The 23,502-nt window shown below is 39.5% G+C and overlaps 1 protein-coding gene across 4 annotated transcripts in view; it reads left to right on the top strand.

The window, feature by feature from the left end:
- The window catches only part of setbp1 (SET binding protein 1), a 306,474-nt gene extending 286,443 nt beyond the window's left edge, over positions 1–20,031 (top strand). For 3 of the 4 annotated variants that reach the window (XM_087989586.1, XM_087989591.1, XM_087989585.1), the window contains exons 4-5: positions 10,199–10,360; positions 16,602–20,031. In XM_087989586.1, the coding sequence (XP_087845712.1) occupies positions 10,199–10,360; positions 16,602–17,170 (731 nt within the window). In that variant the 3' untranslated portion in view covers positions 17,171–20,031. The remainder of the gene's footprint in view (positions 1–10,198; positions 10,361–16,601) is intronic. The other variant, XM_087989595.1, reaches the window with a different exon arrangement.
- Positions 20,032–23,502: the final 3,471 nt, after the last annotated feature.

Genomic DNA, 23,502 nt, shown 5'->3' with positions numbered 1-23,502 from the left:
TGTTAACAGTTCACACAAAGCTAATTTGAGCTCAGAATATCTCCTTTCTCAGCAATTTTGACTAGCATACAGAATTAACTGCTCTTTATTAAACAGTACATACTAAATTAGTACAGCATAAGGCTACTTACTTAATTTCCCTATCTGTCAAAGGTATGTTTTAATGCATTTGTAAATTTACTGCATAAAACTGTGTAAAAATACGCTGCTGTGATTAAAAAAAGAAATAATTGGATTGCAGCCAATATTCATAATGAAACCAGCAGACTTCATCCAAATTGAAGAAAAATGGATTCTAGGCATATAAAGATAATACTAGCTTTCCTTTCGGTGATATGTGTCATGCCACTGAATTGTTGCATCTAGATTGAGGTCTAGAAATTCTAACATGCAATTATTATTCAAGTACAAGTATTGGAGCCACAGCTATTTAAGAGCCACTTAACATTATAACTCATATTTGGCTAGTTTGAACTTATAAAAGTGTTGAAGGGAGTATTGAATGTCATTAGTAAGATGCAGGATCCAAGCATTAGCTAAGCCAAGGCATGAATCACAATCCTAAAACAGCAAAGTACTGCAGATGCTGGAAATCTATACTACAAACAGAAAGCATGGGAAATACTCAGTAAGTTTGGCTGCATCTCTGAAGAAACAAATAAGAGTTAATGGGTAGAATTTTCCTACCGTTGAGCAGCATGGGCAATAGCAAGAAAGTTGGGAAAACATAACAAGGATGGAAAACTCTGATTCTCAATGTCGAGAAAATAAGTTCTGCATTTCCCCTTAAGATTGCAATGACAAGTTCTGAATCTTGTGAATAAGTGTTGACTACCTTATTTCCATATATTTGCATCTCATTATTAGCCAATCTTGCCTCATTTATATGCAGCTCGAAATTTTCCCATCTACTGCCAATAAACTAGATGGTGCCAATTCCTGATGTGAAAGTCCCTGAAAATAACACTTAGCTAAAAATGCGAAAACTCACCCGAAAGTTTCAGGTCAGTGACTAATATTTATAGTCACTTTGCAATTCAGAAGCTATAGCTGTTGTAACACTTTTTACAGAATAGTTTTCCAATGGAACTCCATTGAAGAACTGCTGCATCAAGTCAGCAGAGATCGATTTCATTGTCTGCCAAGAAGGAAGGTATGAACACTTGCTACCAGACTGGATAAGTTGCAAGCAAATTAAATCACACATGCAGTCTCATGTGGGAATGCATGACCCAATACTTGAAATATTAAAGAGAAATATGAAAATGACAGTCAAAATGGTTTTATTTCAAACTGACTGTTGGAATTTGCATCCTAAAAGCTAAACATAGCTGCCAGGAAAATTATGTTTTAGCACTTTTTCAAAAAAGTGAAGCTTAAGGGATGAAGAGCTTGTTTATTTTTAATAAACTCATGGGATATAGGCATCACTGCCCGTCCCTAGTTGCCCTTGAGAGGGTAGCTCCTTTTTGAACTGTTCAGCTCTTACCATTCACTGCAGTTTGGCAGGCTTCATAAATCTATACATCAACCTTGTGCTGGAGTCATGGTTTTCTTCCCCAAAGTTACAATTTCAAAACATCAGCAAGCACCCATTTTACTGAAAAATGAAAGTGTTCGTCACAAATATTACTCAAGTTTCAGTAAGATCACCTTTCATTCTTTTAAACTCCAGAGTATAGACCCAACTGGGTCAACCCTTTGTCATAACACGGTTCATTCGCATCAGAAGAGGTCTAGTGTGGCTCCTCCAAGCTGCTTTCAGTGCAAGAATATCCCTTATAAGTAAGGTGATTAAAAGAGTACTGTGATCTAGTATGGTCTCACCAGTGCAATTCTCACTTGTAGCGTGACATTTCCACTTGTATATTCCTTTCCCTTTGCAGTAAGTGGAATTAATTTGGCTTCCTAATTCCATGTGCTCTTTTTGATTGAGGTACAAGAACATGCCAATTCCTCCATACTGCAGTAGTCTCTCTCTGTTTAAATAATATTCTGATTTTGTGCTGTTCCTGCCAAAGTGGATAATTTCCTATTTTCCCACATTATACACCATCTGTCAAATGTTTGCCTACTGACATGACTTGTCTATATTTCTTTGCAGATGCTTTGCATCTTCCTTCCAATTTACTTTCTTACTTGCCTTTGTATCATCAACAAATTCAGCCACAATGCAGCCTGCCCTAAGACATGAGTATAGATCATAAATAGTTGGGATCCTGTGCTGATCCCGGAGGTACTACACTGTTGAAAATGGCCTATTTATCCTGTTAGTCAACCAGTCTTCTATTTAAGCAAAAATATGTTTCCCAACCCATGAGCTGTTATCTTGTGTAGTAACATTGTACATGGCGCCTTATCAAATTCTTATTAGTAATTAAAATTCAGATAGTTCTTCTATATCGCCATGGTTGCATTCTTGTGCAACCCCGCATTATAGACAAACCGAGTTTTAGAAACAGTCCTTAAAGAGTTTTAAAAGTTTGCACTTCAGAAACAGTGTCCCTAATTCGTCAATTGTGTCACGATGAATTTGTGTTAATGAAACATGCATTATAGCTGAATAACCTGTACCTTCATTCTGCTTGTTCCTTTTTACCTAGATTGTTACATTCTCAAAGAACTCTTCCATAAAACCATGTTGCTGTAATTTTCTTACTACAACCTAATGGATTTTTTTATTGACAGATCTTAGGCTAATTGGCCTGTAATTTTTTACTCTCTGTCTCCCTCCTTTCTTGATGACAAATATAGAGGAATGGTGGTGTCATGGTAATATCACTGGACCAATGCTACAAAGGCCCATCTGGTGTTAGGCAAGAAGGAGATTGGCCAGCAGCTCTCCGAGGCAGAACATCCTTCTCAGATGAGGACAGAAGTCTCAATTAATGCATTGCCAAAGCAGCCTCAGGGTATTAATGCATTGCCAAAGCAGCCTCAGGGTATTAATGCATTGCCAAAGCAGCCTCAGGGTAATTGTTTGATTGTGACTGACTTTTTTAAGTCAGAGAATCACAGTGCTCTGTGAAAAATAGTATCATGTTTCTGTAATTGCCATCATATATTCCTTTATTTCAATTTCTGCTATCAATTCATTAGTCTTGTTGTAGACACTTTGTGCATTCGGGTAAAGAATCTCAAGTTCTATATTTTTACTATTTTCCCCTTCATGGTACCTATTTGCATTTTTGTATTTGTTTGTACAGACTAAACTTCTCATGCTCTGATTTACTGCATTATTGCCTTGAGCTTCCTTCTGACCTTTTCAAATCTGCCCTTGCATGAACCTCTCCCCAATTTAGCCTAACAACCCCTTTTATAGCATTAGCGATGGCAAACCTGCAGTGGCTCAGTGACTAGCACCGCTGCCTCACAGCACCAGGGAACCGGGTTTGATTTCAGCCTCGGGCAATTGTCTGTGTGCACATTCTCCCAAGTCTGCGTGGGTTTCGTCCAGGTGCTCTGTTTTCATCCCTCAGTCCAACAATGTGCAGTTTAGGTGGATTGGCCATGCTAAATTGCCCATACTGTTCAGGGATTTGTAGGTTGGGTGCATTAGCCATGGAAAATGCAGGGTTACAGGGATAGAGTGGGATGGTGGGTCTGCATGGGCTGCTGTTCAGATGAGCAGTGTAGATTTGAAGGGCCAAATGGCCTGCTTCCACATTGTAGTGATTCTGTGCTTTAAAGATTGCATGGATGAACTGCAGAAATTATTCATTCAAAAATAAAATGGATAAGGTGGCCCAATTATGGTTAACAAGAGAAATTAGAGAGAGTACTTGATCCGAGGAAGGGGCATACAAATTGATCTAAAAGAGCAACATACCTGTGGATTGTGAGCAGTTCAGATTTCAGCAAAGGAGGATGAAAGGATTGATTAATGTGGGGAAGATCGAGTATGAGAGTAATCTTGTCAGGAACATACAAGCTGATTATAAAAGCTTCTATAGATGTGTGAATTGAAAATGATTAGTGAAGACAAATGGAGCTTCCTTACAATCAAATGGGGGAAGTTATAATGGAGAACAAAGAGATGGCAGACAAATTAAACACATATTTTGGTTCTGTTTTCGCAAAGGAGGACACAGATAATGTCTCAGAAATGTTGAAAAACACATGGTCTAGTGAGAGAGAGGAACTAAAGGAAATCAGTATTTGTTGGGAAATGGTGTTGAGGAAATTGATGGGATCAAAGGCTGAAAAATCCCCAGGGCCCAACAACCTACATCCCAGAGTAATTAAGGAAGTGGTCTGAGAAATAGTGAAATCATCTTTCAAGATGCTATAGACTCTGAACCATTTCCTAAGGATTGGAAGGTGGCTAATGTAACCACACTATTTAAAAAAGGAGGTACAGAGAAAGCAGGAAATTATATACTGGTTAGCCTGACGTTGGGAGTAGGAAAATGCTGCAGTGCAAGATAGAAGATTTAATGGCAGAGCACTTGGAAAACAGCAACTGGACTGGACACAGTCAGCATGAATTTACAAATCAGAAATCATACTTGACAAATCAACTGGAATTTTTCAAGTCTGTAAATCGTGGAGCCGATAAAAGGGAATGAGTGAATGTGGTTTACTTGGACTTGCAGGATGTATTAAATAAGGTCCCAAAGAAGAGACGAGCAGGTAAAATTAAAGTGCACAATTTGGAGGTAGTGACCTGGCATGGATAGAGAACTAGCTGGCAGACAGGAAACAAAGAATAGGAATAAATAGGTTATTTTTCTGACCGGCAGGCAGTGACTAGTTAGGTACCACGGGGATCAGTGCTTGGACCTGAGCTGTTCACACATTACATTAATGATTTAAATGAGAGAAATAAATGTAATATCTCCAAGTTTTCAGGTAACAAGAAGCTGGATGGGAGGGTAAACTGTGAGGTGGATGCAGAGATGCCTCAGTGAGATGTGGACAAGTTGTGTCAGTGCCAAATGCATCACAGATGAAGTGTAATGTGGATAAATAAGAGATTATCTACTTTGGTAGCAAAAACATAAAGGCATTTGATTATCTGAATGGTGATAGATTGGGATAGAGGGAGTGCAACAAGACCTGAGTGTTCACCTACACCAGTAACCGAAAGTATGTGTGCAGGTGCAGCAGGTGGTGAAGAAGGCAAATAGTATATTGACCTTGGTAGCGAGAGGATTTAAGTACAAGAGCAGGCTGTCTCCCTGAAATTGTACAGGGCCTTGGTGAGAACACACCTGGAGTATTGTGTGCAGGTTTGGTCTCTTTATCTGAGGATGCTCTAACTGTGGAGGGAGTGCAGTGAAGGTTTACCAGACACATTGCTGGGTTGGATGGACTGACAGTTAAAGAGGGATTGGGTTTGTTAGGACTATATTCGCTGGAGCTTAGAAGGATAAGGGGGTAATCTCATAGAAACTTATAAAATTCTAGCAGAACTAGAGTTGCAGAAAGGATGTTTCTGATGTCTGAGGAATCCAGAATCAGAGGACACAGTCTATGGATATAGTGTAGGCCATCTGGGACTGGGATGAGGAGAAATTTATTCATCCAGAGAGTGGGGAGGCTGTGAAATTCTCTGCCATGGAAAGTGGTTGAGGCCAAAACATTGAATGTTTTCAAGAAAGAGTTCGATCTACTTCTTAGGGCTCAAAGGATCAAAAGAAATAGGAAGAAAGCAGGAACAAGCTATGATTTGGATGATCAGCTGTGAGCAGATGGAATGGCAGAGCAGGCGCAAGGGGTTGAATAGCCTACTCCTGCTCCTATTGTCTCTGTTTGGTGTTTCTAATTATACAATTTGCTGGTCTCAGAGGCGTTCAGGTGAAGGGTACCCGTCTTTATTGTGGATTTTGTTAAGGGTTACACATGTAAAGTTTTGGTTTCAGGTTAAGTTGAATTAGGGATTATTTAATTTTAGTTCCTTGTATCACGCCTGTGTCTACTTACAAGCAATGCTTGAATTTTGGAACCAGCTGGGATGCTTCTCAGCTGCAACAAAGCCCTGGAGTTGTTCTGGAGAGAATTTCTTGAGGGTGGAGTCATGCCCTGAACGTAAGATGGCTTTTCTTTTCATTTCTGAAGTCTGCAGGCAGAGGAAGGCTGAACCTAGAGGCTGAAAGAAAAAGAACATAGTTTGCTCTGTTCAAACAAATAATTAAGTTCTGCTTGTGGGGAGAGAGAAATGGTGTATTCGAGAGAATTGGCATGGGCCGAGAGAGAAATGCAGCTCCTAAACAGACGCGAAGGGAGTGGTGTCGATTATGTTTGCTAGGTTTTGGTATTAAAAACAGAAGAAAGGGAGAAGACAGCTGAGGCGTGTATTAACAGACCCCAGAATAAGTGAAACTGCCTTCCAGAATATGAGTATGTTTAAAAGCCCATTGTGGTGAAAGCTACAGCAAAAGAAAGATTAAGCTAGGTTAAGTCAGTTGGATTGAATCTAAGGAAGAAACTTGTAATGTTGACAATGTTGACCCGTATATTCTGAGGAGTGTCACTCAGTGTCAGATCACCACTCCACTCCTTTTTTCTCCCCATTAGAACTGAACTCCATTTTTCTGTCTAGCAATTCTGATGCCACTGCTTCAGAAATGTGCGGCATTCACGAAATCAAGCCATTGTCTGGTAGTGCAGGATAATCAAACCAGGTCCCTTTTTTTATTAGATTAGATTACTTACAGTGTGGAAACAGGCCCTTCGGCCCAACAAGTCCACACCGACCCGCCGAAGCGTAACCCGCCCATACCCCTACATTTACCCCTTTACCTAACACTACGGGCAATTTAGCATGGCCAATTCACCTGTCTTGCACATCTTTGGACTGTGGGAGGAAACCGGAGCACCCGGAGGAAACCCACGCAGACATGGGGAGAACGTGCAAACTCCACACAGTCAGTTGCCTGAGGTGGGAATTGAACCCGGGTCTCTAGCGCTGCGAGGCAGCCGTGTTAACCACTGTGCCACCGTGCTGCCCACGGTGAAGGATAAAGCAGTGAAGGATGATTGAAACGTCCATCAGCAAAGCCAGTCACTTTGACAGCAGCAGTGAAGGGATAAGCATGTAGGTAAGGGTGAGGTTACTGTGGCAAATGGTTAAGGGGGTGGGGTGCTACTTGTAAGCAACCATTCCGAACGCCAGCACATGCCTGCTGGCTTGTTAACCAAGGAAGGAGTCAGGCCATTTGTATATCTACGGCATTCGTAACAAAGAGCTTTGTTTGAATTCTGACTAGATCAGTGAATGGTTGAATCAAGAGGTGAAGGTAGAATAATGGAGCAAGAGAATGAAAGTCCTCTTTTCAGGACGTTGTTTCATAAATCAAGCATCTAATGTGACCGCCCTGTGTAAGTATATATTGTCAGAGATAAATCATTTGTGAGAGTTGGTTTTGAGAGTAAATGGCTTGCCTAAGTTTGTGCCATGGTTCAAGAAAGGTTTTGGTGATTGACAGAGTTTAGGGCAATCTCAGAAGATTAGTAGGCATGATTGTGGCACTGCGTGTCAACTAGAGCTAAATGTGAGGGAACTCCACCAAGTTACCAATGTTACTCATTTGAGCAGCATTAAATTGCTTTACATAGATTGTGTTTCATACTTCATGATCTATATCCAACTTTTTCAATGAGAGGCATTCTTTACGAGCTGTTGTTCTCTGTGGAAGTTTCTGGTATTACATTGAAAAGTACACCTCCAGCTATTTTTCAAACAGTGGTATATGAATGTAAGCCATTTTCTTTATTGCTACAGTCTGAATATCTGTTGAAGAATAAAAGCTGATATTCAGAAAAATGTTCCATCACTTTCATCCCTTCCATTTTATTTCCAGAGCAACTAAAGTATTAATTAAATAAGGTGCAGTATTAATGAGGGAATGAATTTTAAATAGCATTAAATGAGCAACTTGGGCCAAATGAAATCCCTAAAGGTTAAGAAGTGCCCTTATGCATCACATTTTTATGCTAAGTAAAAATTGAGTTTGATAACTCTGAATGTTTGGATAATCAACATGTATTTTCAATAACTACTTATCAGCTCACAAACAGGCAGCTTATCTCTCAAATCTTGAAACTGAATCACTTTCACAATTTGAAGGGAAGAATTAAAAATCAATAATTGTTTTATCATAATGGCTATTTAAGATATGATTGATAATTACATGCTGAAAGAAATTGTCTTTAAAAGACTGGAAGTTTTCTGTGTGGTAATATCTGTTTACATTGTATTATATCATTCAGTTTGGATTCATCCAGAGTCTGTCAGCTCCTGAAACCATTACAGCAGTGGGTCAAACACTAGTAAAAGAGTTGAATTCCAGAGCTGAGGAGTTACTGCACTTGACTTCATGGAAGCATTTGACTGAGTGTGGTCTCAATAAACCATAGCAAAGGCACTTTGCTACCCTCAATGCTGCTTCAAACGTGTGGCCAACCTTGAGAACAGCATCTGGACCAGATGGGCCAATGGGCTGAGGAGTGGCAGATGGAATTTAATTCAAATAAATATGAAGTGCTGCATTTTGGGAAAGCAAACCTTAGCAGCACTTATACGCTTAATGGTAAGGTCCTAGGGAATGTTGCTGAGCAAAGAGACCTTGGAGTGCAGGTTCATAGCTCCTTGAAAGTGGAGTCGCATGTAGATAGGATAGTGAAGAAGGCATTTGATATGCTTTCCTTTATTGGTCAGAGTATTGAGTACAGGAGTTGGGAGGTCATATTGCAGCTGTACAGGACATTGGTTAGGCCACTGTTGGAATATTGCGTGCAATTCTGGTCCCCTTCCTATCAGAAAGGTGTTGTGAAACTTGAAAGGGTTCAGAAAAGATTTACAAGGATGTTGCCAGGTTTGGAGGATTTGAGCTATAGGGAGAGGCTGAACAGGCTAGGGCTGTTTTCCCTGGAAGGTCGGAGGTTGAGGGGTGACCTTTGACGTTTACAAAATCATGAGGGGCATGAATAGGATGAATAGACAAAGTCTTTTCCCTGGGGTCAGGGAGTCCAGAACGAGAGGGCATTGGTTTAGGGTTAGAGGGGAAAGATATAAAAGAGACCTAAGGGGCAATTTTTTCACACAGAGGGTGGTATGCGTATGGAATAAGCTGCCAAAGGAAGTGGTGGAGGCTGGTACAATTGCAACATTTAAAAGGCATTTGGATGGGTATATGAATAGGAAGGGTTTAGAAGGATACGGGCCGGGTGCTGGCAGTTGGGACTAGATTGGGTTGGGATATCTGGTCGGCATGGATGGGTTGGACCGAAGGGTCTGTTTCCATGCTGTACATCTCTATGACTGTATAACAGCTGATTCTAACTGAAGGGATTGAGAAGCTGCACTACGTGGTAATAAATCAGAAATTGCCTTGCCATGTTTGATTTGGCTTCATAAGATCTCATGAAATGAGAGTCATTGTTAAGGTTTCACCTGATCACTGTGCTACCACCTCTGATGGGACCAAACATACCCAGAGATGGCTGTGGAGGAATATGGAACATTGCATGAAGATGTGATGGCAATGTCAGGCCTGTTGCTTGATTGGTCTGTAGGAGAGCTCTCATAGTTTTGGCACAAGTTAGTGAAACCTACATGGTGAGCCTTAGTCATTTCTGGTGATCCGGTCGAAATCAGATGGTATGATTGGATTTGTTGTTGTTTGACCTTTGTGTTTTGGTCTGGCTCAACTTCAGTTCCTCATTAGATCATTTCATAAGGCAGGTGAGAATCAGTTACATGGTTGTGGGTCTGGAGTCCTAAGTAGACTATACCAGGCAAGAATGGCAGATTTCTTTCCCTGAAAGGACACTGGTGAACCAATTTTTTTTTAACCACAATCTGAATTTTCTATGTTTGTGAGCATGATTAATGACACTAATATTTTGTTACAGATTCATTGCTTGAATATTAATTTCCCCAATCTTTAATGATGCATTTGAACTCATAACTCCTGTCTTGGGCACTGGATTAACAATGCAATGCTGTCACAATTATATGACCACTCCCATTATCAGTCATTTTGGTATTGTCATCCCAACTGAAATAAGTAAGCCCATTTAGAGATCAGATGTCATGTGGAACATGCCTAATCAGAATGTTCTATATGAGACAATAAACTGACTAACTTTATACCACAGCACTCACACATTCCAAGCCAAGAACTACTTTGCCACTTTTTCCTGGCTTTGAAAATATCTGTGTTTTATCATGTGTTTTATTTTCTCCCATTAGGTTTAATAAGCTCACACTCCAAGCTGGACCAAATGATCTTGCACAAAAATGATAGTGGCCTTTCCATTGTAACCAGAAAGAAAGCTGTTTCTACTGAAAGTGTTACAGTCTCAACTTTGGCATCATCTCCCCTACCTTCCCCATCTCCATCGTGTGAATCAGGTTAGTTGAGAGTGTTAACAACAATTGCAAGGTCTGCAGAAATGCTTAGAAATTTGATTTAAAACTCAGTGTTATTATTTAAATTCTTGCAAGCTAAGTAATGGTCCCTCCATTTGCTGACTCATGAACTATCAGACAATGTTGGTCAACTTTAGTGGATGGAAGCCAAGCTTTATTCATTCTAACCTGTGTTCATTTGTGCAAATACAAAATTGAAACTTGCATAATAATTTGAGTCTGGCTTCAAACAAAACTTATAAATGAAGCAACTTAGTTATACAATATGGAAACAGACACTTCGGCCCAACTCATCCAGGGAAAACAGCCCCAGTCTGTTAAGCCTGTCCCTATAGCTCAAATCCTCCAACCCTGGCAACATCCTTGTAAATCTTTTCTGAACTTTTTCAAGCTTCACAACATCCTTCCACTAGGAAGGAGACCAGAACTGCACATAATTGTCTGCACGTATGTATTTCAATAATAGTTCAGTGGTTAGATGCAATTGTATTATTATTTAAGAAGTGATGAACAGGACAGATAATCAATCCTCCATCCTGTTTTTCTCGTGACTACTAGAGCCATGCTACTCTCAACAATTCCACGTTCAATCTGTAGTCCATAGAGTCCAACCACCTGCAAAATTCCCATGTATTCCATGAAGCTATTAATCATTTTAGTGAATATTTGTATCTGTAATTTCAAGTCCAGTATCTCAGCAGGGTTAGTTCTTTATTGAATGACTTCATCAACACAGCTGATTCTAGTAGAAGCCTGGTCTACATGTTTATTGACTGATTCAGGACATTTGTCATCAATTTGGTTGATCAAGAGTGTTAAATAACCTGAGGGGGTGAACAGTCGCAGTTACATTGACGTCACTGATGTTGGTATAGTCAACTGGCAAATCGTGTTTAATTGAACATTCCTGCCATACATTGAAAATTGGTGAAAGGCAGCTTGCATTTACATAACACCTCTCATGAACCCAGAACACTAAAAACCCATTTTAAGCAATGATATTCTTTTGAAGTATGGTCTCTGTTATAACATAAGAAAACATAGCAGCCAATTTCTGTGCAGTGAAGTCCATATAGAGCACTGTATGATAAATAGCCAGGAAATCTGTTATTGTGACTTTGAAGCATAGGATAAATGTTGTCCAGGGCAACAAAGAATACTCTTTAGGTTATGGCATGGGATAATTGTGTCCACATGTGTGGGCAGGTGAAAGGCTTCGTCTGAAAATTAAAACCTCCAATTAGTTCAGCAGCCCCTCCAATCTGCACTGCAGTGTCAGACTAACTAACAGCATGCAAGTCAATGGATCAGATATTCTCATCTCAGGGTTGAAACGATTTCAGGGTCCTGCTGGGACCAAGTTGCAGAAGTCCCAACAGACCCTGTTTTTGCCAGGTGGGGAAGTAGCTGGAGGCAATTGCATAGGAGGGGAACTCGAACACAGCAGGGTAGTTGGAATTGAATTGCTTTAATTGGCAGTCCTTCAAGTGTATATTAGTCAGAATTGGTTTTTGTTGGTAAAAGTTCAGTAGAAATCTTTGTTGCATTTTCCAAGGGCTAGTATTATGACTTTATGAATGATTGGCTGAGATGAGAAAGCTAAAATTATTTCAGTAAGTTCACAGTTGGAATGAAAGTTTCGAGGTGCTATTGAAGTATTAGATGTCTTTGACATGGGCTCTAAAGAGAAGATTGCTTGTTTTTATCTGGGATAAATCATTTGAGGAAATTTAAAATCTTTCAATGGGTTTCACGAATGGGAGTTTTTCCGCTATTTAGTTGAGATTTTTATCGCATAGTGGTAGCATGCTGACCTCTGAAGCAGAAGATCCAACATTCAAGTCCCATACAAGGACTTGTTGGCCATGGAAGGTGGATTTGTTACATGGTAAAACAGGTTATCAGCCTTTAGATCCTTCTGACAATGGGACAGCTAAGAATGTCTTAGTCAGCCATCCTGGAGAAGGCAATATCAAATGGTATGATCCCAGCTGGACTATTGGACAGGTCAGGTCCCAGAATGAAGCTTGTCTTGAAAAGTCATAAATTTATTTTCTTTTAGGTAATTATTGTGATGCTTAGTCACATGATTCACACAAACCACACATTTTCTCTACCTGTCATCAGTACAGTTTGTCTCTTAATGGTACAAGGGTTCACCCAAGTACAAGCACATGTTGCAGTTGCATGATTTCTTAGCTAAAATGTTACTAGCTCCGGAATCTCTTGCTGACATTTTAAAACTAACTTTCATAGAACTGACAAAGCTCTCTCTGCCTCTATTTTAAATCCAAGAACTATAATGATCTGTACATATTATGCACATTCCATCACACAACCTGCGGTGGTACTTTGTCCATAACAGTGGACTATCCAATGGAGGTCCATGGCCTTGCCTTCAGAACTGAAGATGAGAAGAAAAGGCAAGCATTGAGCATGAGGCTGAGCTTATATTTTTGCATCTCCATCTGACTTTTGGGTTGTATACCTGGTGCAGACTGGGAAAGTGACAATGGAGGTGGCATGGGAATACAATACGAGATAGGAGATTATAAATGCCCATGAAGGGAGGATGGGAACTGAGAGGTGAGGGTGACTTAAAGCGCCAGCGAACCAAGCCATGCCTTTTGACAAGTCTGCCTTAGTACTTATACCACCCAGGATCTGCTTGTGAGGTCAATTGTTGTAACTCAATGATGCTCCACCTCTCTGGAGCAAACATTGGGTCCAATGGGGCCCTTTATACTGAGGCACGAATGCTGAATCATGGTTTCCTGCAAAGCCAGCCTAATGTGTCTGTTTTAAACATGGACTTAAGAACTTATACTGCAAAAGCTGACAGAGTGCATATGGACCTTTTTATTTTTTAAAACACTATCAATATCAAATGCAACATTGCACGTAATTACAGAATTTAGGAAAATATTAAGTAGAAACATCATTATTCAAATTGTTCTTATCTTTTGCTGCAAAAGTTGATTATCGATGTCATGGTATAATGACAGTTTGACATGAGAACATTTTATTATTTCTCAATTTTAAAAATATTCACATGGCAGTTCATCCTTTCATTTAAGACTCTGTTCATTATGCCCTGACTTCCCCAAGTCAGAATAACAAGAATTCAGCCTTTAGCCTTTAGCCATCAGGACCAGTGTTCAGTTTTCTTGAAGCCATTGAGACTGTTTACATCTGTTTCCCACAAGTCTATGAAAGGGACTTTTGTATCAATTAGAGTGATCCAGTCTGAGCTGCATCTCTACATCCGATATGTTGGGGTAACATACAAAAAACTTAAGAAGCTGTCTTAATGAGAGAATGGAAGTTTTCTGAAAATTTCCTGTCAATAAGAAGGACTCCTTTGAAAGTCCTTGTTTTCTCAGCGAAACTTGTTTTTTGTGGGAAGAAAGAGATCGACAAATGAAGCCAGCTGTTCAGTTAAACTTGGAATAAGTTGGTGGGAATCTATGAAGGCATGCTCAGGCTTTAATAATGATAGTAATTAAGCAAGACTGAAACATGACCTGTTTTGCATGAAGATGACTACATTCCTATATTTTTAAGTGATGCATGTTTTGAAGCAGTTCTTAATACATTTAGGCGGTATTGTTTTAATTAAAAATGTAAAATAAGCTACTAATGCTTTTCACCATCTTTTTACTGTTGCTAACAAACAAAATTCCCATTCCCTGATTCCTAAAAGTCTATGAATCACCCCCCACTCTGCCCACAGTCAGTGCTACAGACGTAGAAGTGGAACATCATTATGTGACGCTGCTGCTAACATATTTCGTGTTGGGTGGCATGGAAAACATATTGTGCATTGATAACGCCTGAAATAGTGCAATGACTTTGAATAATGTGCCACCCTTCACATCAAAGAGCCACTGCATCCCTTTTTGCATATTTCCAAACAAATTCAGCAATTAAATATAAAACATTTGAGCTTAAATTCATAGAAGTGCAACTTGTGAGAACATAAAATAAACATGAATAAAAATAAGAAAATACCATCAAAGCTTTCAGCAGCCCGACTGTCCCATTAAAGAGTGCAGCTGCATTTTGAATGGCTACAGTGTTTTGACATTTGATATCCTGTCTGGCAGATTCCAAACCTTTATCATACATTTGTCTACAAAAGTGTGAATGTTGGTATTATAAATTTGCATTCTACTATTTCTAATGTATGCTGTAGTAACGTGTCTTCCTTCCTTATTTTGAATCCTTCTCCTGGGATAACGTTATCAGTACCAAAACTCCTTTAGATAACAGAGTGACATTTATTTTACTGGATATACAGAATTTGTACTTTTACAATCTTCCTCACGGAGAGTGATCAACATATGAAAAATATTTCCACATAGAATTGTAGATGAGATGCAAACTTTAAAATCTTTTTTTTAGAAAAGCTATGTGCTGACATGAAGGTACTGTGAGATTTTCTGTGCAGATGAATTAAGATAATTGGAATGGCTTCACTCAGCCCTGATAATTATTGAGTTTTTATTTTAGTTTGTCCTCTTAGAATCATAGAGATGGACAGCACGGAAGCAGACCCTTTGGTCTAACTGGTCCATGCCAACTAGATATCCCAAGGCAATCTAGTCCCATTACCTTCCTTTTCAATATTATAATTGTACCTCTTGTGAACATTGAGAGACACATTTGTGAGCAACTGTTAAATCATCTCAAAGGGCATCACTTTTGTAAAGGCATCATTCTTCAAGTTCTCACTCCTCATAAGTTGCATTTTACAACCTCCTGTCACATAGGTTCTTCAGAGGGGTGAGATGTAAAATATGCTATGCCTGTTGAGTCTCTTAACTTACCAGTCATTGTCCACTCGAGGCTCTCAATAACCCACCACTGTCATAATACACTGAGAAGTGAAAGGAGGGCAGGTGTAAGAAGCCATTCCTTCAAATAATTGTCAGGAATTTGTGAAGGAAGTGGGTACACCATCTGGGGGACACAAACCCTCTCCACTACCTCCTCATCTGGCCTCCAAAATCGACTACGCTCAAACCCCTCACCGCAACCTCAACATTCCCGTTTCCCCTCCCTAATCCTTCCCATACAAAATCCCAAACTTAACTGACCATAGTGCCCATGGCTTCACACTGTAGGGCCTTCTAGGATACTGCTATCACACACTACTGAGTTCTGGTGCCAGTGAAGCTGGAGCTATCACAAGTCAGATAGCTGGTAGTTCTCAAGGCAGATGCTTTTCCACTGGGGAAACGGAGGCCCAAAATCATCAGCTTAAGGTTTACGTAGCCCAGTTCTTGCTACAGAATGGCCTTATTTAACATTGGTCAGTTTTCCAGGGTTGTGGGAGGGGCTGCCATGAAGGGAAACTTATTTGCACCCCCAGACCCCCAACACTCTCTATAAAATCCAGCCCCATGTCACCCTCTACCAAGACCAACATTCACTGACTTCCAGATGCTGCTTACTTATTAATATTGGAAGAGAAATGATTCACTCTTGCTCAACATTAAAAATATTAATAGTTAATACCTTCAAAACTCCCACACTTGTAAGACGTATGATTGTACATCTGAAGTTATAACATTATGGTAAAACTAGCCTCTTGCAAAATACACTTCTTATGACTTCAAGTTCAACATTTGTAGCAATGCACAGGTGAACCTGGTTTGTGACAACACAAACTGTGTTCACTATCTGTGTTTTAAGTGAGAATAGTATTTGCTCAGTCAAAGAAGCCAATCTTAAAAAACATTTTTCCAAGTGTTTATTTGATAATTTAATCAGGGATAAGACTAGTGTAAATGTGCATTTAAAAATTTGATTTTGAACCCCTCAACATAAGATGTAGACCTCTACAGAGAAAGATAACTACTGCATTAACCCTTTGCCCTTCTCTAAGCTGCTTTTCATTACGACCAGGCTTTTATGTCTTTATTCATGAGGACACATTAAAACCAGTTTGTGGCAACGGAAATTCAGTGATCAAAAAAAAAAGCTTTTGCATTAGGTTGTAGAAGCTGTATTCTATTTCCTGAGCAAGTTGTCTCGCTGAGTTTTGCCAGTGGTCCAAAAGGTACTTCAAATATTAAATGTCTGTAACTTCAAAAGCATCTTTAAACTATTTTAACATCAGTCTGGCATTGGACAGTGTATAGTTTCAAGCTGTGAAGGTAATTAAGTGATCATGTACATCTGGTGATTAAAACGATCCCTTTTGTTTCTCTCCATTCAGTTCAAAGTCCCAGTTCTTCACCAAGGAGAAAGCTGAAGAGGAGGGAAATTGAAGCTATTCAGTGTGAAGTCAGGAAGATGTGCAATTATGATAAAATTCTTGCGACAAAAAAGAACTTGGACCATGTCAACAAGATCTTGAAAGCCAAAAGGCTGCAACGGCAGTCAAAAACTGGCAACAACATAGTGAAAAAGAGGAGAGGCCGTCCAAGAAAGCACCCAGTGCCACTAGATGATGACTTCACAGACCAGATGCCAGTACTGGAGAAATGCGTGGATCTTCCCAGTAAAAGGAGTCTGAGGTACAGTTTAGCCCCTGAGACACTGGCCTCAGCCAATCAGGACACAATCATGGACACAATAGAAGCTGTAATCTGCATGGTACAGCAGCAGGAGCCTAAGTCAGATAAAGGCACCAAGAGAAAGCAAAAAGAGGAAGTTGAGCAGAAAGTGAAGAGACACAGGAAGGCCAAAGAAATTGAAAACGAGGCAATCACTGCAAATTCTAAAAGGTACAACAGTTTGACCATCTCCAGCACCAGCTACCAATCTACAGCCTCTAATCACTGATAACTTCCTGCACTTTAATGTTACTTGGTGAATGAGAAGGGAATGACTGAAACTCGGATGTTGGATCATTTTAAAATAATAACCATTTTCTCACATAATTTGCTATATGAAATGGATAGCCTCGTTCCAGCATTCATTGCATTCTTTACAAATACTAGACTCTGCAGTAGTGTCTGGTATTGTAATACGTCAACTCAGTTTCACAACTTTGTACAAACATTCCTTCTCCCTGTTAACCGCGCTCTACCATCGACCCATTATTTGCGAGTGGGCAACATGTAATGGCATATAAAAGGGTAAGTTCGTACAAGTACTTTTGGCATCCTGTTAGAAGAATGTATTAATAAAATAATCCTTGGGAAGGCAGGCAGCAATAACATTTTGCTTGCAACAGCATTTCTTATATACTGAATTTATAATCAATATATGCTAGTCAATTAAAGAAGGAAAAAAAAACAAATTAAAAATATTCTTGCCGTCATTTAGGCAATACTGTACTCACAGAGCCTTAAATGCAAAAGTGTTATCCACATAAAGCACTTTCTGCTTCAGTTCAACATATGCTGTTGGTAACTCAGCAGAAATAGAAAACAAAGTCATTTAAAGGGCATTTTCAATCAATAAGTGCCCCAGGTTTATTTTATGTAGTGAAAATAAATTTTCCCACCTTGATGGACAACGCTGTCAGAAAGTAACATTGAGCAGAAAGAGGTGCAAAGCTTAGAGCAGGTTCAGCCTGAACTTCTTAAGGGAACAGCTGAATTTCCTACTTACACCTGTACCTTTATCACTGAGCATTTCCTTCTGAAAGCAATATTGTACAAAACAGTAAAAAGAAATTCAATCAGATTACTCTTTTAAAGATGATAATTGCATTTCAATTTTTTAAAACAAATAATAATTGATTTTCAACTCCCGCACTTGTCACTAAAATTTGAGCAATTAAGTTCACAAGTGACTTTCTGTAAAGGTAGGAATTGATGTTGTAATTTAGATCATTTAAAGATATAACATTGTGTGCCCTCCTGTATGGCCTTACAGTTTTCCAAAGTAAATAGATGTTAACAAAGATTTAAAAAAATATATATTTTCCACAGTTATATAAATTTCACAGCATGCTTATTCATGCAATACTTAAGTGACAGTTCTCTTAAATTACAAAATTCACTCTGAAAAATGTCCCAGATTTGTTCAAATGATTACATCAGAGTTAATTTTCACCCCTGAATGCACAGAAAATATGGACCACAGAAATACTGACTTTGAGAAGATACAGAACATTATACATTAGAATTTGTAGCCAACAGAACTGTTATCATTTGGGATGGCCTGACAATAGAAATTGCTTTATTTGTCTGAACATCTTTGTTAACTGGTAAACTCCAACCATAAGTTGTCATTCTGAACTGAGTCAATCATTAATAATTATAGTTCTCCGAAAAAGGAATATGTTTTCTAACTGTGTCCCAGTTAACAGTTAAAGTTGTAACCCACTATTCCCCAAACTATTGTATGCAAATAATCGAATACTTAATATCAAAGACTTGGCTGTTTTAATGTATCCCCAGATTTGTGATTGTCTTGTAACCTGGTAATTGTGCATTTTCTTTCTTTCTGGAGAATCTATTACCTTAAGCTTTGAAAATTCTGTATTTAATTTCCCCTTATGCAAAAAGAAATTAAGTGTTCTTATGAAGATAATCCAAAACATATTTTCAATTATTTTTCAAAATGAGTAATTGTGACTGCAGTTATAGTTAGGCAAAATGTTTATATCATGGCAGCCTTAATTCAGTCAAAACAGTAGCCTGTTGTATATAATGTAATTACACATCTTTGACCTGCATGGGTTCAAACTGTCTGAATCATCGTGTCTGTGTAATTGTCATTTTAACTGTTTTTAAATCAAGTTTAACAATTCATTTTGATGCCAAACACTTGTTTTAATGCAACTGGGGTTTGGGAATGGTGCTAATTGAAGTTGGACTGCGGAGTGGGTGGGTTGGGCAGGGAAGTTGTATTTCTATGACATACAAGTTCTAAAAGTAACCCTCGCCTTTAAAATTTGGTACATGATGCCGCAAAAGCAAAACCATTAAAATGACAATGACAATTGTTTAAAGTGGACCACAACATTAACAATGTAATCAGCATGGAGGTACAGTAAATTTTGGGTCTGATAAAGCACGGTGTAGTGCTGATGTGAAATAATGTATTGTATCATACCTAGTGAAACCTGCCAAGGTTGTAACACTAAAACAATACAGAGACATTGAAAGAGCTGCCAAATGTGTCTACACGGGTGTCCTAGTCAAATCCCAGTGTTTTGTTTCACTCTGCTTTTTTTTAGAAAAAAGAGCAATTTCTTGCCGAAAATTGATAAGACTGCAAATGAAGTTTCAAATGTAACTTTAAACATGGGGCACAAGGTCCTTTTACATAGTGCTGGCTTATTTTAGTCTGTATTCATAGTGTTTTTAAACCTTTTTTAGAGTGTATTTGCATGTTATTATACTTGACTGTATGTACACATATTTTAGACAAATATTATATTTGTATTCTAATTAAACATAGAGCAAACTTGTACATTGTTGTTTGAAATGTTTTTTGTAACAGTTTTTATTCATGAAGCATTTTTGTACATTGAATAGATATGAACTGCTGTTGATTGGCGCTTATGTATTTGGCATGCTGATTGTCATGCTTCTACATATGGTTGTTGGTTTTAAAACTTTTTTTCTGAAAGAAGCTCATTGTTTTGCTGCCGAAACCAGGTTAGCAATAGAGCACTTACTGAAAAGTAATCTGTTCATATGTTATTCATTGTGTGAAAATAAAGAAACATAATCAAAACCAACAAACCTGGATTGAGAATGTCATCTTTGTCAAAATGGCTTGACCTGCATTAGCACATTATGACCTGTCATTCACAGTATCTGCTTTCACCTTATTGAAAAATTGGGGCAGCTCTTATTCCAGCCACATTAATGTATGAAATATTAACCAAGGCTCTAAGACAGAGACGAGAAGAAATGACTTCTTTCAGAAGGTAGCGAATTTGTGGAATTCTTTCTGTTGAAGCTGAGTCTTTAAGTATATTCAAAATAAGGCAATCTTGGGTTATGGGGAGAGAAGGTAGGAAAGTGGAGTTCAGCATTACCACATCAGTCATTTTTTCACTGAATTGCAGGGCAGACTCACTGGGCTGAATGGTCTACTCCAACCCCTGCAGATGAGGTTCACCAGGTTGATTCTGGAGATGAAGGGGTCACCCTGTGAGGAGAGCTTGATCCGCCTGGGACTGTACTCACTAGAATTTAGTAGAATGCGAGGGGATCTTATAGAAACATATAAAATTAAGAAAGGGATAGATAAGATAGAGGCAGGCAAGCATTTTGCGCTGGTTGGTGAGACTAGGACTGGGAGATATGACCTCGAGATGAGGGGGAGCAGATTTAGGACAGTGGTGAGGAGGAACTGCTTTTCCCAAAGAATCGTGAATCTATGGCATTCTCTGCCCAAGGAAACAATGGGGCAGCTTCATTAAATATAGTCAAGACATAGTTGAATGTGTTTTTGCATGGTTGGGGAATTAAGGGTTATGGGGATGATGCAGGTAGAAGGAACTGAGACGATGGATCTTAATGAATGGGGAACAGGCTGGTCGGGCCAAATGGCCTACTCCTGCTCCTGTCTCTGTCATGGTGAAAATGCAGCACAAAGGTGGGAAGCATGAGTCCCACTCCTCACTTTGTCACTTCTCATTTCTACTGTGGATGGGCCATAATTCACACATGTGCTCCTCGAGGGAGCTGGCAATTTAAAATTGCAGCTGAAAATGCATTTTGGAGTTCGGCATTTGGAATGTAGAGGTAAGAGAAGGTTTACTTTCAATGCATTTCTTCTTGGATAATCAGAGTATTCCTTTGAAGACCTGGGGTACCCCTGTTATATTGTGCAAGGACACTGTGAAGGTCAGCCCAGGGATCATTTGATAACTGTCCACTGCAGTTTGAGATGGTTAACTATGGAGAGGATTGTGCTTTAAAGGTGGATAAGGCCCTTGAAACTGTACCACTTGTCAAGACATATTTAAAAAAGTATAAACAATTGTCAAGGATTAACTTCAAGGGGTGTCAACCTGTCAAGAGGTGTCAAAAGGTGTCAACTCTTTAAAAGTGGCAAAGTTTGATTGTCTGCTTTAGAGTGCCTTTCTCAATAGAGTGCAGTCTGTGAAGAGAGACCTTCAATGGTAGAACTAGATTTTTGTTCCTTTCTGTGTGAATGCTTGTGGGTATTCAACCATTACCATGCTAGGTGAAGGGGAAAAGGTGCAGGAAGGACATAGACACAAAGCTGGCATAGAAGTATGAGGAACCTTGGGAAATAGATTGAGGATACTGGTAGTAAGAAGGGTGAAGGTTGAAAAAGGTCTCTGTTTCTCCCCTTTTGGAGAGGTATTGGATCCCTTTGGATCTAGTTCTGGAATACCCTTGGGGAGGCAAAGCATCCATTTGGAGAGGCAAAACCCCCTTTTGTGGAGGTGGTGCATCCTTTGTGATTGTGAAAAGACATCTTGTACATCAAAAGTGCAACAATTCATTGGGACTGACGACATTGTCCAGCAATGGAAAATGTATGGAATTACAAAAAGGTCGGACTAGGTATTTCAGGAGTCCCTGTTCATAAAAATAAATGCAGGATTTTGCTGCATGACTGATTTTTCAAAGTATAATTTTCAGCAAAGGGATTCTCATCAAAAGAACATTTTGATAGACAGCTCTAACTGCTTACTGAATGGAAATGTTGAGATAAAAGATTAAGCACATAAGTGAAATACAGTACAATCTGGGTTATCCGAATTTTGGATTATCCAAACAAGATCTCAAGGTCCCATAAAAATATTATCTATTATCCGAACAATCAGTTATCCAAACTAAAGACTTCCCGCCAGTCTGGTTTGGATAATCGAGGTTGCACTGTATTTGTTTACAACAGGATGAAGGAATTTCAATTTATTTACTTATTTTATCTATGTATGTTTCTTTTCAATAGTATCTTCTGATGAAAACTATCAGCCTCCCTCCTGAGGTTTACCAATGGTGCTCAGTCGGTAAGTCGGAGTAGTTGGCTGCTGGGTATGAGTTGATACTGGGGCTCTAACATGACATTTGGTGTCATGTGGGTATGAGGAGCTATTGGGATAGGTACACTTACAGAGGGTGGCACAGGACTATGAGGGCTGAGAGTGGCTAGATATCACAGGGTGACATGGGGGCTATAATGGCTGTTGAGGAATGGGTAGATTGGCATAAGGTGGTGCAGGAGATATAATACCAAATGGGATGGTAGACAGGAAGAGGCTGGCATGGATGAGGAGTGTTTTGGAGTTAGGGAGAGTGCTCAGGAGGGGTTTTTTTCTTAATTTTTATTTTCAATGTTTGACCACAGTGCTGGAGCCCTCACACAGCCTTACCATCCGGCCCACCTCTAGAACTGTCAGCCCCTTGCCCCTCCACCACACCAATACCAAAAGTGTGGGTGACTGTTTTTAAAATTGGGGTTCATGGAACCAGGATATCTGGTGACTCTGCGCACCCAACTGGGGAGCAAAACTTGGGACCCTAGTGTGCCATAACAATGCCAAATATTATTGGCTATCTAACTCATAAATTGATATTCAAGGTGAATGTTGAGCCACTTGAAAACACAGCTTTGTTAATATATTTCAAAAAGCTGGATTAATATAGCTAAAAATCACACAACACCAGGTTATAGTCTAACAGGTTTATTTGGAAGCACTAGCTTTCAGAGCACTGCTCCTTCATCAGGTGGCTGTGACCCCTCCACTGAGTGATCTTGGCTGTGTATGCATTGCGATGGCTACCCTGGCTGAATATCTCTCTAGCGTCTATTGGATTTTTTTTATTCTGGGGGCTGGCGGGTGTGGGGTTGGGATGGGAAGGAGTGCCTGCGATTCCAATTCAGGGTGTGCAGGCGGCGGTATTCCTACAGCTGTGAACTTCCCCTCCCGCCCACCCTCAAAACATATTTTAAGAGAGAGGAAGGGGAGTCTGAGCCCTGTCTCGTTGCAGGTGGGGGAATGGGGGAGACACAACATTTCCACTGACAGCCAGACCGAAGGAAGGTATTGACGTCTGATCGCCGCCAGTTGCCTGCCCCTGCAAATCAGAATTCAGGAGAAATGTCTTCACCTAGATGGTGATGGGACCATAAGACCCATATGATGGCTGTTTGAGACATTGAATGAGATCAGGGCTGATCTGTTTCTGCTCTTACTCATCTCCATAATTATTCCCACCCTTAATCTA

Source organism: Chiloscyllium plagiosum, unplaced genomic scaffold, assembly GCF_037043375.1.
Source record: "Chiloscyllium plagiosum isolate Xiang-an unplaced genomic scaffold, Cpla_swu_hap1 HiC_scaffold_1, whole genome shotgun sequence".
NCBI lineage: Eukaryota > Metazoa > Chordata > Chondrichthyes > Orectolobiformes > Hemiscylliidae > Chiloscyllium > Chiloscyllium plagiosum.
The sequence above is the reverse complement of the archived record's forward strand: the minus strand, read 5'-3'. Positions and strand labels throughout refer to the sequence as shown.